Below are 17,134 nucleotides of genomic sequence, written 5' to 3' on the forward strand. Positions count from 1 at the left end.
ACCCCCCCTCAGCGCCCCCGGGGGGGCCAAAGGCCCCCCCGGGGGCGCTGAGGGGGGGTCTGGGCCGCTTAAAAGAGGGGGAGAAGCCCCCAACCGCCCCCCCCATAGGCCTCAGCCCCCTCAGAGGGCTCAAGCCCCCCCCTCAGACCCGCCCGCCCCACCCCGCCGTACCGGTTCTCACCTCTCCGCCATATTCCCTTCGGTCGCTACCGCTCGGTAACGTTCCCGGTCCCGTTTGGGCCTCCCATAGCCCCCGGGCGACCGAAAAAAAAAAAAACAAAAAACACCCAACAAAAAACCCGCAAAAAAAAAAAAAAAAACACCAACAAAAAATAATAAAATAAAATAAAATAAAATAAAAAAAAAAAGGACGGAGCGACCGGTTGCCAACGGCGGCCGCTCCGCCGCTGACTGAGGCCGGCGCTCGCGCCGCGAGACCCCGCCGCGTCCCGCCGTCACCAGCGACAACGGCGCCGCAGCCAATAGGGAGAAGCGGAGGGGGCGGAGCCGGGGTGGCCAAGCCCCGCCCCGCCCGGGGGAGGCGGGAAGAGGGACGCAAAGGATGATGGGAGTTGTAGTTCGGCGTGGGGGGGGGCCGGCCCGCGGCCGGGGCACACGCGTGTGCACAGGCGCACGTGCCCCTATACATCCCTCGAGCGTCGCGTGCGTTCGCGTGTGCGCGCACCTACAGCCCTCGCGTCTTACAGACGGGTCCCTGTGCACGCGTGTGCGCGTGGGCGCGGCGTACGTGCGCTTACACGCGGCCCGTGGGCGCTTACGCGCCGCGCGCCCGCGCGGTGAGCCCACGGGGACGCGCGCGAGGACGGCACGCGCCCACGCGCGGCGGGTATGTTCGCGGTGCCCGTACGTCTCCACGTACGCGCACGTGCGACCGGACGAGGGGCGCGCGCGTACACACGCACGCTGGGCCCCACAGCACCGTGACCCACGGGAGCTGCACCCCACGGTGACCCCCCCTTGTGCCCCATAGCCCCCCCTGCACCCCACAGCACCTCACAGCACCCACCCCCACCCCACAGCGCCCTGTGGGACCTGTGCCCCCCCAGCACCCCACTGCACCCCAGAGCACCCACCCGCGCCCCACTGCACCCACCTGCACCCCACAGCACCCCCATGGGACCTGTGCCCCCCCCGCACCCCACAGCACCCCACAGCACCCACCTGCACCCTACAGCCCCCCCATGGGACCTGTGCCCCCCCCCGCACCCCACAGCACCCCACAGCACCCACCCGCACCCCACAGCCCCCCCATGGGACCTGTGCCCCCCCTGCACCCCACAGCACCCCACAGCACCCACCCGCACCCCACAGCACCCCCATGGGACCTGTGCCCCCCCCGCACCCCACAGCACCCCACAGCACCCACCCACGCCCCACAGCCCCCCCATGGGACCTGTGCCCCCCCCGCACCCCACAGCACCCCACAGCACCCACCCGCGCCCCACAGCACCCACCTGCACCCCACAGCCCCCCCATGGGACCTGTGCCCCGCCCGCACCCCACAGCACCCCACAGCACCCACCCACGCCCCACAGCCCCCCCATGGGACCTGTGCCCCCCCGCACCCCACAGCACCCCACAGCACCCAGCCGTACCCCACAGCCCCCCCCGGGACCTGTGCCCCCCCCACACCCCACTGCACCCCACAGCCCCCACCCGCACCCCACAGCCCCCCCATGGGACCTGTGCCCTCCCCGCACCCCATTGCACCCCACAGCCCCCACCCACACCCCACAGCGCTCTATGGGACCTGTGCCCCCCAGCACCCCACAGCCACCCCGTGCCCCCGCAGCCCCCATTACCGGTGTCCCCGCACCCCCCTGACCCCCACCCACACGCACGTACCCCAGGCCCTCCCTGGTGTCACTGGGACGGACGGGGATGGGGACCCCAGACCAAGGCGGGGGATCAGCCCCCTGGGGCCACACCAGCGCTGCCCAGTCTCCCCAGCTTGGGGGTCCCCGCTGGATTTTGTCCCCTTCCAGTCTAAATTCTTCTCTTACCAGCCTGGTTGCACCTCCCATCATGGTTCCCCATGATGGTTTCACCATCAGATGTTTCCTCACCGTGGTGCCCACCACCACCTCTCCACGCCGTCCCCGCTTCGTGCGTAACGCGGGGCACCCCCATGGCCTCAGCACCCCAGGGATGAAGCCCAAAATGGTTGGGGGGACGGACGGACACACATCCGATGAGGGACGCTTGGACGGGGTGGCACCTGGGTTGGGGACACCAGGAGAGCTTGGAGCAGCTCACGCCCAAATATTTGGGGATTGCATTACTAAAGGAACTGGGAGAAGCAACTCGTTGGCTTCAATTTGTCAGGAGGGGACAAGTTCGGTCACGGTAGGAAACCACCCACAAAACCTTGGATCACCCCAGCGTAATTCCTGACGTGCAAATTTGAAGGAATTTGGCCGACTGTCCTCCTGGGTGTCTCACCAGGATGGTGTCGGCGTCGGCGTCTCCAGCGCAGGGGTGCCCGGGGCTCCTGGGTGCTCATCTAATGCTCTTTGCCACGGCCGTAACGTCTCATTGATGTTCAACCCGTGGCTTTTTGGCGCAGAAAGACCCAAGGGCATCGTATGTTCTCCTCCAAGCTCCTTTGAGACGCGCACGGCGCAGGTCAGAGCCTGGGAAATGGTGGGTTCTCAACGTTTTGGTGTTTTCCTGCTGGCTTCTTTCTCCTGCTGCTTCAGATTGACGTTGCTCTTTTGTTTTTTTGAAAACGTTTAGTTTTGGGCTGTTGTTATTCATTTTTTTCAATTTCATCTGATTTATACAGAATAAAAGAGCAGCCACCTCCTTCCCCCCAGGCACCCTGATCCAAGAAAGACCATTGCCGTCATCTTCGCTTAGGCCGAGGAGAGATGTGATCCTGCACAGAGGCTGCTGGGAACCGAGGTGATTTGGGCCACGTGCTCTTCGTCGCAACCTCAGAAGGGATCTGAGGAAGGAACTGGATTAAAACCAGCCCCGAAACAGGCGCCTGGATCAGCTCAGCGTGAACGTGTGCGTGATGGGACGGGCCACGGAGCACTTTTGTGGTACGTCCGAGACAGGGCTCTGCTCTCAAAGTGATGGCTTTACTGGGGGACACCATCCCCTGCTTCAGCGGGGTCATCTCGTGTGACCTCAAGGCTCAGCAGTGACTGGGTCAGCCCCAGTTACTCCAGGTTCCGCCCCCAGTAACCACCAGTTTGCAGGGCATCCACTGCTGCTCCTCGGAGGACCAGAGTGAGCTTGGCAGTCCGTGCAAGGAAAACAAACCTGAAGGCCAGAAGGATTTTAGGGCTAACGCAACTTCTCTCCATCCAACGTCGTTCCTACCATTCCTGGGCCACAAAGTGGTCCAGGACCCTTGTCCCCAACCTTTTGGAGCTGAGGGTCAAAAGCAGCTCCATGACACCCACCCAAAACCTCGGAGCAGAGCCCGGCGCGGGCAGGGACATCTTCTCTTCTAACTCACTGCAGCGTGCGAGCAGCAACTGGTGCGTTAGCTGCAGCATTGATCTAGGACCTGGTGACGTGAAGGGACGTGTCCCTGATTAACCCCAGTGGTCGCTCGTCCCAGGGTAGGCTGATCCGTGCCACCGTGCTCTGGAGGGGACAGCAGGGACGAGCTGGCGTCTGTGAGTCATGTCAGCGGTGGAGCTGCTCTGTCCTGGGGATGGATAACACCACCATGACGTACGTGATGATCACACAAGCTCGTCTATAAATTGGTCTTCTTCCTAACGAGGCAGCGGGGCCTGGAGGGCAGCGGGTTTAGCCAGGTTGTCCCCAGCCAGGGTTGACCCCTGCTCCAGGATCGCTGACCCGTGGCGTGGTGCACAACCTACCTTTGATTTAAGTTTGATCTCTACGTCCACGCTTTGTTAGAAAAAAGGATGGAGAAGGTAAATGGCTTGGAGGGACAGAATTCCGTGACTGTGCCACGCATCGCTCTAGGGACCAGCTCAAACATCTCGTTGGAGTTAGGAGCAGGATGGCCGCAAACTGAGTCTCCTTGAGCCCACCTTGCTCCCCTGCCTTCGAGCAGGTTTCTCTGCCTGGCACGGCTCAGCAGATCCATCCCACAGCAGGTCCCACGGAGAATATCATGGATCTGGCCAGGCTGGATCTGGCCAGGATGGATCTTTGGGCCGAGGCCAATTGGATGAGGTTCAACACGGCTCAGTGCCAGGTCCTGCACTTGGGTCACAACAACCCCAGGCACCGCTGCAGGCGTGGGGAGGAGCAGCTGGGAGCTGCCTGGCGGGAAAGGACCTGGGGGTGCTGGTCGACAGCCGCTGAACATGAGCCAGCAGTGTGCCCAGGTGGCCAAGAGGGCCCAGGGCATCCTGGCTTGTGTCAGGAACGGTGTGGCCAGCCGGAGCAGGGAGGGGATGGTGCCCCTGTGCTGGGCACTGGTGAGGCCGCCCCTCGAATGCTGTGCTCAGCGCTGGGCCCCGCACCCCAAGGCGGCCATGGAGGGGCTGGAGCGTGGCCAGAGCAGGGCAGCGAGGCTGGGGCAGGGGCTGGAGCCCAAGGCTGGGGAGGAGCGGCTGGGGGAGCTGGGGGGGCTCAGCCTGGAGAAGAGGAGGCTGAGGGGAGCCCTCATCGCTCTCTGCAACGGCCTGAAAGGAGGCTGGAGCCGGGGGGATCGGGCTCTGCTCCCCAGGAATGAGCGATGGGACGAGAGGGAACGGCCTCAAGCTGCGCCAGGGCAGGGTTGGGTTGGGTATGGGGAAAAACTTCTTCCCCCAAAGGGCTGTCAGGCCCTGGCCCAGGCTGCCCGGGGCAGGGGCTGAGTCCCCATCCCTGGGGGGATTTGAAAGCCGGGGAGATGTGGTGCTTGGGGACATGGTTTAGTGGTGGCCTTGGCAATGCTGGGTCCCACACCCAAACATGGACAATTTAACAGCACCAAGAGGGAGCAGCCAGAGATGGAGACAGCCACACTGGGGACATGCTGTGGTCCCAGCAGCCGCTTGCTAAGAACTCAAAGGATCACAGAATGGTTGAGATTGGAAGGGACCTCTGGAGATCATCTGGTCTGACCCCCCTGCTCAAGCAGGGCCACCTAGAGCCACCTGCCCAGGACCACGTCCAGTTGGGTTTTGAGTATCTCCAAGGACGGAGACTTCACAACCTCCCTGAGCAACCTGTGCCCGTGTCCGGTCACCCTCACAGTAAAAAAGTGTTTCCTGATGTTCAGAGGGAACCTCCTGTGTTTCAGTTTGCACCCACGGCCTCTGGTCCTGGCACTGGGCACCACGGGGAAGATCCTGGCTCTGTCCTGTATGCACCCTCCCTTTGGGTGTTTATAGACGTTGATGAGATCCCCTGAGCCTTCTCTTCTCCAGGCTAAAGAGTCCCAGCTCTCCCAGCCTTTCCTCATAGGAGAGATGCTCCAGTCCCTTCATCATTGTCGTGGCCCTTCATTGGACTCTCTCCAGTATGTCCATGTCTCTCTTGTACTGGGGAGCCCAGAACTCGACCCAGTACTCCAGCTGTGGCCTCACCAATGCTGAGATGTGCTGGCAATGCTCTTCCCAACGCAGCCAAGGACACCCTTAGGTTTCTTTGCTGCAATGGCGCGTTGCTGCCTTGTGTTCAACGTGATGTCCACCAGGACCGACAGGGCCTTTTCTGCAGAGCTGCTTTCCAGCTGGGTGACCCCCAGCATCTCCTTGTGCCTGGGGTGGTTCCTCTCCAGGTACAGGACTTTGCAATTCCCCTTGTTGAACTGCATGAAGTTCCCATTTCTCCAGCCTGGTGAGGTCTCTCTGGATGCCAGCACAACCCTCTGGCGTACCAACCACTCCTCCCAGCTTGGTGTCATCACCAAACTTGCTGAGGGTACGTTCTGCCCCATCATCCAGATCATTAATGAAGATGTTGAACCGGACCAGCCTGCAGCTGAGGTCGTTCTGCACCCTGCACACCAACAGCTTTTCAGCGCTGGAGCAGGTCCAAAGCCCTGCGGCACAATTCGCTGTGTCTACCCAGCAGTGCTGGCCTCACTGTGTGTTTGCAGAGCAACCGTGCATGGCAGGAGATTGATTCTGCTCCGTGCAACACCCTGGCAGAGAAAGGCCAGTGCCGGGAGTCACCTTCTGCTAAGGCCAGCAGAGGCCACCCAGTCCACAGACCATGTCCAAGCTGGGAAACTGGGTCCCCTGGAGTGGACTGGGGGATGTCACACTGGAAACAGAATGGTTGAGCAGCTCTGGGGTCAAGGCAATGGAGGGCGATGTTCTACTGATGCATGCGCAAACAGCCTGGACACATACAGATGCACCTTCACCCATTAAAATATGAAAAAAATGTCTAAATATGGGTTTCTGAATATGAAGCAGAAAGACTGAACATGGACAGTCATCAGATATTCATAGAATCATTGAATGGTTTGGGTTGGAAGGGACCTTTGAAGGTCATCTAGTCACTGCCATGAGCAGGGACATCTTCAACCAGATCAAGTTGCTCAGAGCCCCATCCAACCCGACCTTGAATGTCTCCAGGGATGGGGCATCTCCCACCTCTCTGGGCAACCTGTGCCAGTGTTCCACCACCCTCAGCGTAAAAAATTTCTACCTGTCTTTTAAATCCCCCCAGGGATGGGGACTCAGCCCCTGCCCTGGGCAGCCTGGGCCAGGGCCTGACAGCCCTTTGGGGGAAGAAGTTTTTCCCAATACCCAACCCAACCCTGCCCTGGCGCAGCTTGAGGCCGTTCCCTCTCGTCCCATCGCTTGTTCCTGGGGAGCAGAGACCGACCCCCCCGGCTCCAGCCTCCTTTCAGGCCGTTGCAGAGAGCGATGAGGGCTCCCCTCAGCCTCCTCTTCTCCAGGCTGAGCCCCCCCAGCTCCCCCAGCCGCTCCTCCCCAGCCTTGTACTCCAGCCCCTGCCCCAGCCTCGCTGCCCTGCTCTGGCCACGCTCCAGCCCCTCCATGGCCGCCTTGGGGTGCGGGGCCCAGCGCTGAGCACAGCACTCGAGGGGCGGCCTCACCAGTGCCCAGCACAGGGGGACCATCCCTGCCCTGCTCCTGCTGGCCACACCGTTCCTGATCCAAGCCAGGGTGCTATTGGCCTTCTTGGCCACCTGGGCACACTGCTGGCTCATCACTTCAGCCATGCACATGCCTGCAGTGCACAGGCAGGGCAGGTCCTGCTGCCTGCTCTACTGATCCTCCAGTCCCTGCCAGGATCTGGCCCTGCTTCTGTCCACAGCCCTGCCAAACCTACGTCACTCCAGGGTGCCACCGAGCATGCAGAGCAGGGACGGGAAGGCTGGCTGGCAGCTCGGACGTGTCCAGCTGTCCATGACGGTGTCAGGAACGGGCAAAGAGCCATGCAGCCCTGTGCCCGTGCCGATGCCAGACTTGCTTTGCAGAGGTTTGCACAGGGCCGTGCACAGGAGGGAGTGGGAGCTCCCAGATGATATCCCAGAGATTCCCTGCCTTCCACCAGTACCCAGGCCATCACTTCCAGTCACCGTATCCTGGGCTGCATCCAGAGCAGCGTGGGCAGCGGGGCGAGGGAGGGGATTCTGCCCCTCTGCTCCCATGTCCTGAGACCCCCCTGCAGCCCTGCCTCCAGCTCGGGGGTGCCCAGCACCAGACAGACATGGAGCTGTTGGAGCGGGGCCAGAGGAGGCCACGGAAATGGTCCGAGGGCTGGAACCCCTCTGCTCTGGAGAAAGGCTGGGAGAGTTGGGCTTGTGCAGGCTGGAGAAGAGAAGGCTGCGGGGAGACCTTCTTGTGGCCTGTCAGTGCTTAAAGGGAGCTGGTAAGGAAGATGGGGACAGACTTTAATAGTGCCTGTAGCAACAGGACAAGGGGTGATGGTTTCCAGCTCAAAGAGGGGAGATTCAGACAAGATCTAAGGAAGAAATATTTTACGCTGAGGGTGGTGAGACACTGGCCCAGGTTGCCCAGAGAGGTGGGAGATGCCCCATCCCTGGAAATATTCAAGGCCAGGTTGGACGGGGCTGTGAGCACCCTGCTCTGGTTGAAGATGTCCCTGCCCATGGCAGGGGGGTTGGACTGGATGAGCTTTGAAGGTCCCTTCCCACCCAAACCATTCGATGATTCCATGAACAGGAGGCATGGAAACCAGTGCCAGAGCCCCAGCTCCCTGCAAAATGCAGCTCCCCCAAGCTCACAACCCTGAGCCCAGGGACTGGGCTTTGGCCTCTGCTCATCCCTTCCAGCCACGGCCTCCCTTTGTCTCTGCGTGGTGCTTTCTGGGAACCTTGAAGCAAATTGCTCTGTCTTTTAAACCTTGTGATGGATGCAAGATGCCAACATCTCAGGCCCGTGAATACCTGCTGTCTCTGTTGCCGTGGAAACGGAAGACTATTATGTTTTAATATTTTTAAGCTATATAAAGACTTGAAATATCTCTCAAACCCCCAACGATTAAACAAGAGAAGCACCCTTCCATCAAGGTACGTTTGCAAAAGCCGCAGCAGCAACAACCTCCCCCCTTAACAGCTCCACCCCAATTACATTTATCCACATCTCCTTGTCACATGCGGTGTCAAAATATTCTGCATGTGCTGGGAGAGAGAGGCTCGGGGATGAGCCAGGGGCTGCAGGGTCATGAAGATGTGGGCATGCCCTTGAAGGCAAGCACTGGGACAGCTTTCTCCATCTCTAACCCTGCCAACGGGACGGCTGCTCCCTGCTGAGGAGGGTTCAGAAGGAGCATCCTCCTGGTGCCCAGATCTACCTTGTCAGAGGTAACTGGAGCTCCTGGAGGTCAGTTCACATCTGTGTGTCCCTGCACCCAGCTGTATCATGATGGGCTTTACTTCTGGACCCAGCTTGCTTAACCCAAGCCCAAACCAAGGTAGGATGCAAACGGCAAAAAGTTGTGCCCATGGTGGGCCAAGGAAGAGGGGCTGAGGAAGTCCAGGATGGGCAATGAGGCTGGGGAAGAGTCTAGAGAACAAGTCTTATGAAGAGCAGTTGAAGGAACTGGGATTGTTCAGCCTGGAGAAGAGGAGGCTGAGGGGAGCCCTCATCGCTCTCTGCAACGGCCTGAAAGGAGGCTGGAGCCGGGGGGGTCGGTCTCTTCTCCCCAGGAACAAGCGATGGGACGAGAGGGAACGGCCTCAAGCTGCGCCAGGGCAGGGTTGGGTTGGATATTAGGGAAAATTTCTTCACTGAAATGATTGTCAAGCACTGGCCCAGGCTGCCCAAGGAGGTGGTTGAGTCCCCATCCCTGGAGGTATTTAAAAGCCGAGCAGATGTGGTGCTTAGGGCCATGGGTTAGTGGTGGGCTTGGCAGTGCTGGGTTAATCGTTGGACTTGATGATCTTAAAGGTCTTTTCCAACCTAAATGATTCTATGATTTGATGATTCTAAGGTGTCCTGCCATCCCAAACGGTCCATCAAAGGGCCTCAAAGCACCACATTGATGTCAAAGATGTGACCATCACGGTGTGCTCAGGAGCCTGGGATGTGTCTGCTCAGAGTAAGGGGCAGCCGAAAAACCAGCATGATCCCCGATGCCTTGTCACTCAGTGCCACTCACGGTCACTGTCATTGCCACAGCAATGGGACCCTGCATCAAGGTGGGTGGTGACCTGGGCACTCTGCATCGGTTGCCCCAAAATCATACACTGAAGTTGGGACAGGGACACAGGACACTGGGAGGGGTGGCCCTGGGACCCCGCAGTGAGGGAAGATGGCTTCATGGGAACTGCCAGGCAGTTGGGCTGGGGAACACAGCAAGGGGGGACCATGAATCATAGAACTGTTGAGGTTGGAAAAGACCTTCAAGATCATCAAGTCCAACCATTAACCCAGCACTGCCAAGCCCACCACTAAACCATGGCCCTCAGCACCACATCTCCCTGGCTTTTAAATCCCCCCAGGGATGGGGACTCAGCCCCTGCCCTGGGCAGCCTGGGCCAGGGCCTGACAGCCCTTTGGGGGAAGAAGTTTTTCCCAATACCCAACCCAACCCTGCCCTGGCGCAGCTTGAGGCCGTTCCCTCTCGTCCCATCGCTTGTTCCTGGGGAGCAGAGACCGATCCCCCCGGCTCCAGCCTCCTTTCAGGCCGTTGCAGAGAGCGATGAGGGCTCCCCTCAGCCTCCTCTTCTCCAGGCTGAGCCCCCCCAGCTCCCCCAGCCGCTCCTCCCCAGCCTTGTGCTCCAGCCCCTGCCCCAGCCTCGCTGCCCTGCTCTGGCCACGCTCCAGCCCCTCCATGGCCGCCTTGGGGTGCGGGGCCCAGCGCTGAGCACAGCACTCGAGGGGCGGCCTCACCAGTGCCCAGCGCAGGGGCACCATCACCTCCCTGCTCCTGCTGGCCACACCGTTCCTGGTCCAAGCCAGGGTGCCACTGGCCCTCTTGGCCACCTGGGCACCCTGCTGGCTCATGTTCAGCGGCTGTCGACCAGCACCCCCAGGTCCTTTGCCGCCGGGCAGCTCCCAGCTGCTCCTCCCCACGCCTGCAGCGGTGCCTGGGGTTGTTGTGACCCAAGTACAGGACCCGGCACTGAGCCGTGTTGACCCTCATCCAATTGGCCTCGGCCCAAAGATCCAGCCTGGCCAGATCCATGATATTTCCGTGGGACCTGCTGTGGGATGGATCTGCTGAGCCGTGCCAGGCAGAGAAACCTGCTCGAAGGCAGGGGAGCAAGGTGGGCTCAAGGAGACTCAGTTTGCGGCCATCCTGCTCCTAACTCCAACGAGATGTTTGAGCTGGTCCCTAGAGCGATGCGTGGCACAGTCACGGAATTCTGTCCCTCCAAGCCATTTACCTTCTCCATCCTTTTTTCTAACAAAGCGTGGACGTAGAGATCAAACTTAAATCAAAGGTAGGTTGTGCACCACGCCACGGGTCAGCGATCCTGGAGCAGGGGTCAACCCTGGCTGGGGACAACCTGGCTAAACCCGCTGCCCTCCAGGCCCCGCTGCCTCGTTACGAAGAAGACCAATTTATAGACGAGCTTGTGTGATCATCACGTACGTCATGGTGGTGTTATCCATCCCCAGGACAGAGCAGCTCCACCGCTGACATGACTCACAGACGCCAGCTCGTCCCTGCTGTCCCCTCCAGAGCACGGTGGCACGGATCAGCCTACCCTGGGACGAGCGACCACTGGGGTTAATCAGGGACACGTCCCTTCACGTCACCAGGTCCTAGATCAATGCTGCAGCTAACGCACCAGTTGCTGCTCGCACGCTGCAGTGAGTTAGAAGAGAAGATGTCCCTGCCCGCGCCGGGCTCTGCTCCGAGGTTTTGGGTGGGTGTCATGGAGCTGCTTTTGACCCTCAGCTCCAAAAGGTTGGGGACAAGGGTCCTGGACCACTTTGTGGCCCAGGAATGGTAGGAACGACGTTGGATGGAGAGAAGTTGCGTTAGCCCTAAAATCCTTCTGGCCTTCAGGTTTGTTTTCCTTGCACGGACTGCCAAGCTCACTCTGGTCCTCCGAGGAGCAGCAGTGGATGCCCTGCAAACTGGTGGTTACTGGGGGCGGAACCTGGAGTAACTGGGGCTGACCCAGTCACTGCTGAGCCTTGAGGTCACACGAGATGACCCCGCTGAAGCAGGGGATGGTGTCCCCCAGTAAAGCCATCACTTTGAGAGCAGAGCCCTGTCTCGGACGTACCACAAAAGTGCTCCGTGGCCCGTCCCATCACGCACACGTTCACGCTGAGCTGATCCAGGCGCCTGTTTCGGGGCTGGTTTTAATCCAGTTCCTTCCTCAGATCCCTTCTGAGGTTGCGACGAAGAGCACGTGGCCCAAATCACCTCGGTTTCCAGCAGCCTCTGTGCAGGATCACATCTCTCCTCGGCCTAAGCGAAGATGACGGCAATGGTCTTTCTTGGATCAGGGTGCCTGGGGGGAAGGAGGTGGCTGCTCTTTTATTCTGTATAAATCAGATGAAATTGAAAAAAATGAATAACAACAGCCCAAAACTAAACGTTTTCAAAAAAACAAAAGAGCAACGTCAATCTGAAGCAGCAGGAGAAAGAAGCCAGCAGGAAAACACCAAAACGTTGAGAACCCACCATTTCCCAGGCTCTGACCTGCGCCGTGCGCGTCTCAAAGGAGCTTGGAGGAGAACATACGATGCCCTTGGGTCTTTCTGCGCCAAAAAGCCACGGGTTGAACATCAATGAGACGTTACGGCCGTGGCAAAGAGCATTAGATGAGCACCCAGGAGCCCCGGGCACCCCTGCGCTGGAGACGCCGACGCCGACACCATCCTGGTGAGACACCCAGGAGGACAGTCGGCCAAATTCCTTCAAATTTGCACGTCAGGAATTAGGCTGGGGTGATCCAAGGTTTTGTGGGTGGTTTCCTACCGTGACCGAACTTGTCCCCTCCTGACAAATTGAAGCCAACGAGTTGCTTCTCCCAGTTCCTTTAGTAATGCAATCCCCAAATATTTGGGCGTGAGCTGCTCCAAGCTCTCCTGGTGTCCCCAACCCAGGTGCCACCCCGGCCAAGCGTCCCTCATCGGATGTGTGTCCGTCCGTCCCCCCAACCATTTTGGGCTTCATCCCTGGGGTGCTGAGGCCATGGGGGTGCCCCCCGTTACGCACGAAGCGGGGACGGCGTGGAGAGGTGGTGGTGGGCACCACGGTGAGGAAACATCTGATGGTGAAACCATCATGGGGAACCATGATGGGAGGTGCAACCAGGCTGGTAAGAGAAGAATTTAGACTGGAAGGGGACAAAATCCAGCGGGGACCCCCAAGCTGGGGAGACTGGGCAGCGCTGGTGTGGCCCCAGGGGGCTGATCCCCCGCCTTGGTCTGGGGTCCCCATCCCCGTCCGTCCCAGTGACACCAGGGAGGGCCTGGGGTACGTGCGTGTGGGTGGGGGTCAGGGGGGTGCGGGGACACCGGTAATGGGGGCTGCGGGAGCACGGGGTGGCTGTGGGGTGCTGGGGGGCACAGGTCCCATAGAGTGCTGTGGGGTGTGGGTGGGGGCTGTGGGGTGCAATGGGGTGCGGGGAGGGCACAGGTCCCATGGGGGGGCTGTGGGGTGCGGGTGGGGGCTGTGGGGTGCAGTGGGGTGCAGGGGGGGGCACAGGTCCCGGGGGGGGCTGTGGGGTACGGCTGGGTGCTGTGGGGTGCTGTGGGGTGCGGGGGGGGCACAGGTCCCATGGGGGGGCTGTGGGGTGCGGGTGGGGGCTGTGGGGTGCTGTGGGGTGCGGGGGGGGCACAGGTCCCATGGGGGGGCTGTGGGGTGTGGGTGGGTGCTGTGGGGTGCTGTGGGTTGCAGGGCGGGGCACAGGTCCCATGGGGGTGCTGTGGGGTGCGGGTGGGTGCTGTGGGGTGCTGTGGGGGGGGGCCGGGGGGGCACAGGTCCCATGGGGGGGCTGTGGGGTGCAGGTGGGTGCAGTGGGGCGTGGGTGGGTGCTGTGGGGTGCTGTGGGGTGCAGGGGTGGGCACAGGTCCCATGGGGGGGCTGTGGGGTGCGGGTGGGTGCTGTGGGGTGCTGTGGGGTGCAGGGGGGGCACAAGTCGATGGGGGGGCTGTGGGGTGCAGGTGGGTGCAGTGGGGCGCGGGTGGGTGCTCTGGGGTGCAGTGGGGTGCTGGGGGGGCACAGGTCCCACAGGGCGCTGTGGGGTGGGGGTGGGTGCTGTGAGGTGCTGTGGGGTGCAGGGGGGGCTATGGGGCACAAGGGGGGGTCACCGTGGGGTGCAGCTCCCGTGGGTCACGGTGCTGTGGGGCAGCACCGTGAGATACTCAAAACCCAACTGGACGTGGTCCTGGGCAGGTGGCTCTAGGTGGCCCTGCTTGAGCAGGGGGGTCAGACCAGATGATCTCCAGAGGTCCCTTACAGATTCAACCATTCCATGGCACTATAAAACCAAGTGAGGAGGTCTGTAAGCTGGTTCTGTTGGGGATGACGACTGTAACTGGCAGGTAAGTGAGGAAGCAGAGGCTGGGGTCACCAGTGCATGGGCTGAGGTGTTGAGGGTGAGGGAACTCTTTGGAAGGACAAAGATGGGGTCAGGAAAGGGTTGACCTGAGGCTCCTGCAGGCAAAAGCCCAGAGCCTGGGAAGTAAGCAGGAGGAGCGAGAGCTCTGGGTCAAGTCACAGAACTATGGCATCACGGGGCTACCCGAGACTGGTTGTGACTCATGTGACTGGAGTGCTGCGATAGACGCATACGGGCTCTGCAGGGCGGACATGCAGGGGGCTGGCTGTTGTGTGAAGGGGCAACTAATCTGTTTGGAGACGTTCAATGGGGCAGATGAGTCACTGGCTGGGGTGTGGTTTGCCTAAAGGCAGCTCGTGTGGATGTATGGTGGTTTGTTCCCCAGGTGAGCAGTGCTCGTTTGTGCTGGGGCCCTTGTGCCTGCTCTCCTGCCTGAGCATCATTGTGGCCACCTGCACACCCTTGTTCCTGGTGCATGGAATCGCCCTTAGTGAGGAAGGTCGTGGCAAAGGGTGGTGTGGACTTGGAGGGCTGCAGGTCGGGCTCTATGGTGATTTCTGTGTGAAACAGCGAGCAGAAGAGCATGTTGTGTTTTCTCGAGGATTCCCTTGCTGCCTGTTGCAAACTCTTCTCCTGCAGAGAAATGTGTGGGAGCCCTAAAGGCTGGTGCAGATGAAGAGTTGTGGAGTGGGAGAGTGGTTGGACGAGGGATGCGATGCTTTCTGCAGCTCCTTCTTTACCTTTGCCTGTGCAGAGTACAGGGAAGATGCCTTGGGCAGTGATGGTTCCTGTGGGGAACCCAGCTGAGCCTTTTGTGTTGGGGTGCTTCAGGTCACGGAATGGGGACACAGAGGACAATGCTGAACCCCTGTTAGGAAATCACACATTGTTCCTCCTCATTCCCTTTCTCCTTCCTTTCTTTATATTTTGCCAATTCCAGCTTTCCCTTCTGCTCTGCAGAGACTATTTCTTGTTAGGGCTGGAGAGGGGTGCTGGGGAAGAGAGTTGGTTAAGAGTGTGCTGAGAGGGGGAGATTGCATCAGAGGCACGGCCAGATGAGCATTACTGTACCCAAGCCGTTGTTTGGGCAAGTGAAGGGCTTGCCTCATGCCGGAAAGAAAAAATGTGCCAATCTGGGTTGTTGTTGCTGACATACTTCCCAGGAGACGTCTTGGCACCTTGGGGCACTCATGCACAGCTGTCTCCAATGATCCTTGTGTTTGTATGGTGACGCCATTGTTTGCCAGGATTGAAAGAGGCAGAGCACTGGACCATAGGGCACCGACCCTGCTGGCCTCTTCAGCCCTGGCTTTGTGTCGGGTGAGGCTGGAAGAGCCTTGGGAGCAGAAAGGAAGAGGAGGTGTCTCACGCTGGCATGCAGAAGAACTTTATTGAGAAGAAAAAAGAGAAAAGGCAGGAGGACCAAGTGGAAGGGAGCCAGTCTGAGGTGCAACCAGGGCAACCATCAGCTGAGGTCCCTCGCATGCAGGAGATTTTACCAGAGCACTGAGATCTTCCTTCCCTATGGTGGGAGCAGCCCACTGGAGGTTCCTGGTGGTCTTTGGCTTGTCAGAGAGAAATTGCAGCAGAGAGTAGTGGGCATAGGAGAAGGGGCGATGCAAGGAAGGAAGAGGGAGAAGAGGAGGAGGTACACGGGCCATGTTTGCAGGCAGCCCGGGCTGGCCCCTTCCCTGCTTCCTTGCTTGGTGCCTTGAGAGGATGAGCTGTGCACGGCAGGTGCACGTGCCTGCAACGGCCGGGAGGTTCATCCTCAATCCATGCCGTGGCTTCCAGGGTGTGGGTGGTTGTTGTCAGGGGTGGTGGTGAGGGCCCTTAGCAGGGGTAGCAGCCTCTTGCGCCGCTGAAGCAGCCCAGGCCTCCAAAGCCGTAGCCAAGGCCAAAGCCCCCGGAGACGGGCACTCCCTGGGAGCTGAGGACGTTGCCCACGGCAGCCGATGCGGAGGATCCGACAGCGGTGCTCTGGGGGAAGGAGCTGAGGATGGGTCCTGGCAGGGTGACCAGCACGGCGGGAGGCTGGATGACGACGCGGGAGTCCTCGCACTGCCTGACACAGGGCTCGTTGCAGCTGTTAGCCAGCGGGGTGGGTCCGCAGGGGCGGCAGCTGTTGTAGCAGGCCATGGGTGTGGTGTGGAGGGGCCCTGGAAGAGAGGGTGTTGAGCAGGCGGAGGGGCGTGGGGGTGCGAGGGGCGGTGTTGCAGGAGGGCGAGGGAGCGGGGAGGCCTGGTGTGGGGCTGTGAGGAGCGTGGGGGTGGGGAGGCGTCAGCGCTGCTGAGGCTGGGGTCAGAGCGTGGTGGAAGAGAGGGGCCAGGTGGGTCAGGAGAAGGAGGGGAAGGGGGTTGAGGCTCACCTTGTTGAGCGCGGAGGAGAAGGCGTGAGGAGAAGTGTGTGAGGGAGAGAGGTCCTGGGCTGGCTTTTATGCTGGTGTGCGAGGGGCGGGACAGCCTTTGCGCATGACAGCATTTTGCAGCAAGCAGCTGTTGCATGCCAGAGCCATGTAAGTAATGAGGTGGGGTGTGTTTTCCTTCCCGCAACGCTGCCTTTTCATGTCCTCCTCTTGAGGCCGTGTCCATCTGACCCTGGTGGCAGCTTTGAACTGTGAGTATTAGAGGCCAAAGGCTTGGTGTTGATGGTGCGTGTCAGGACGGGCAGAGGACACGACCAAAGCCTAGGAGAGGTGGGGTGTCGTCAGTGAGGTCATTGCATGGCACTGGTGTGGTGTGGTTTGCGGGTGCGTTGTGAAGAGGGGTCCCCATTTCCTCGCAGCCCTGGCAGGCTGGTCTGGGCTTTGGTGGTGTGCCAGGCGTGAAGGGCTGCCCCTTGCATTGCATTGGGTCAGTCCTTGCCTTGCTGCCAGGTCCCTAAGCCCGTTTTTAGGCCTGGCCTTTCCTGTTGGGTGTGCTCTGTGGGTGTCTTGGTTCCCCTCTTGCTTGTAAGGTTGTAGGTGGGAGAAAGGAGGCTGCGTGTTCGGGCTTGTGCCCCCTTGGTGCCGTCCCTGGGGGTGGCAGTGCAAGCAGGCGGAGGAGGGCCGCTTGTGAGAGCAGGCCGTTGTGCTGGCAGCCCTGGTTCAGGGTTCGCAAGCCCTGTGATGTGGGGAGCCCTGGCAGGCTCCCCAAAGGCTTGTGTTGGCCCCTCCGTAGCGCTCCCCTTAGCTGTGGCCAGCACGTTTGCAGGCTGGGCTGTTGCGTGACGCGATGCTTA

General features: G+C 60.4%; 1 protein-coding gene across 1 annotated transcript; it reads right to left on the reverse strand.

Annotated features, from left to right (window-relative positions):
- Nucleotides 1–15,748: 15,748 nt before the first annotated feature.
- LOC309595405 (feather keratin-like) lies at nt 15,749–16,054 on the reverse strand (the record flags this gene model as incomplete). Its single annotated transcript, XM_082322314.1, has 1 exon — nt 15,749–16,054. One exon carries the CDS (start codon nt 16,052–16,054, stop codon nt 15,749–15,751), a length of 306 nt encoding a protein of 101 aa, XP_082178440.1.
- Between the last annotated feature and the right edge of the window lie 1,080 nt (nt 16,055–17,134).

The sequence above is a fragment of the Platalea leucorodia genome, assembly GCF_965183815.1.
Source record: "Platalea leucorodia genome assembly, chromosome: 1".
In the NCBI taxonomy this organism is placed as follows: domain Eukaryota; kingdom Metazoa; phylum Chordata; class Aves; order Pelecaniformes; family Threskiornithidae; genus Platalea; species Platalea leucorodia.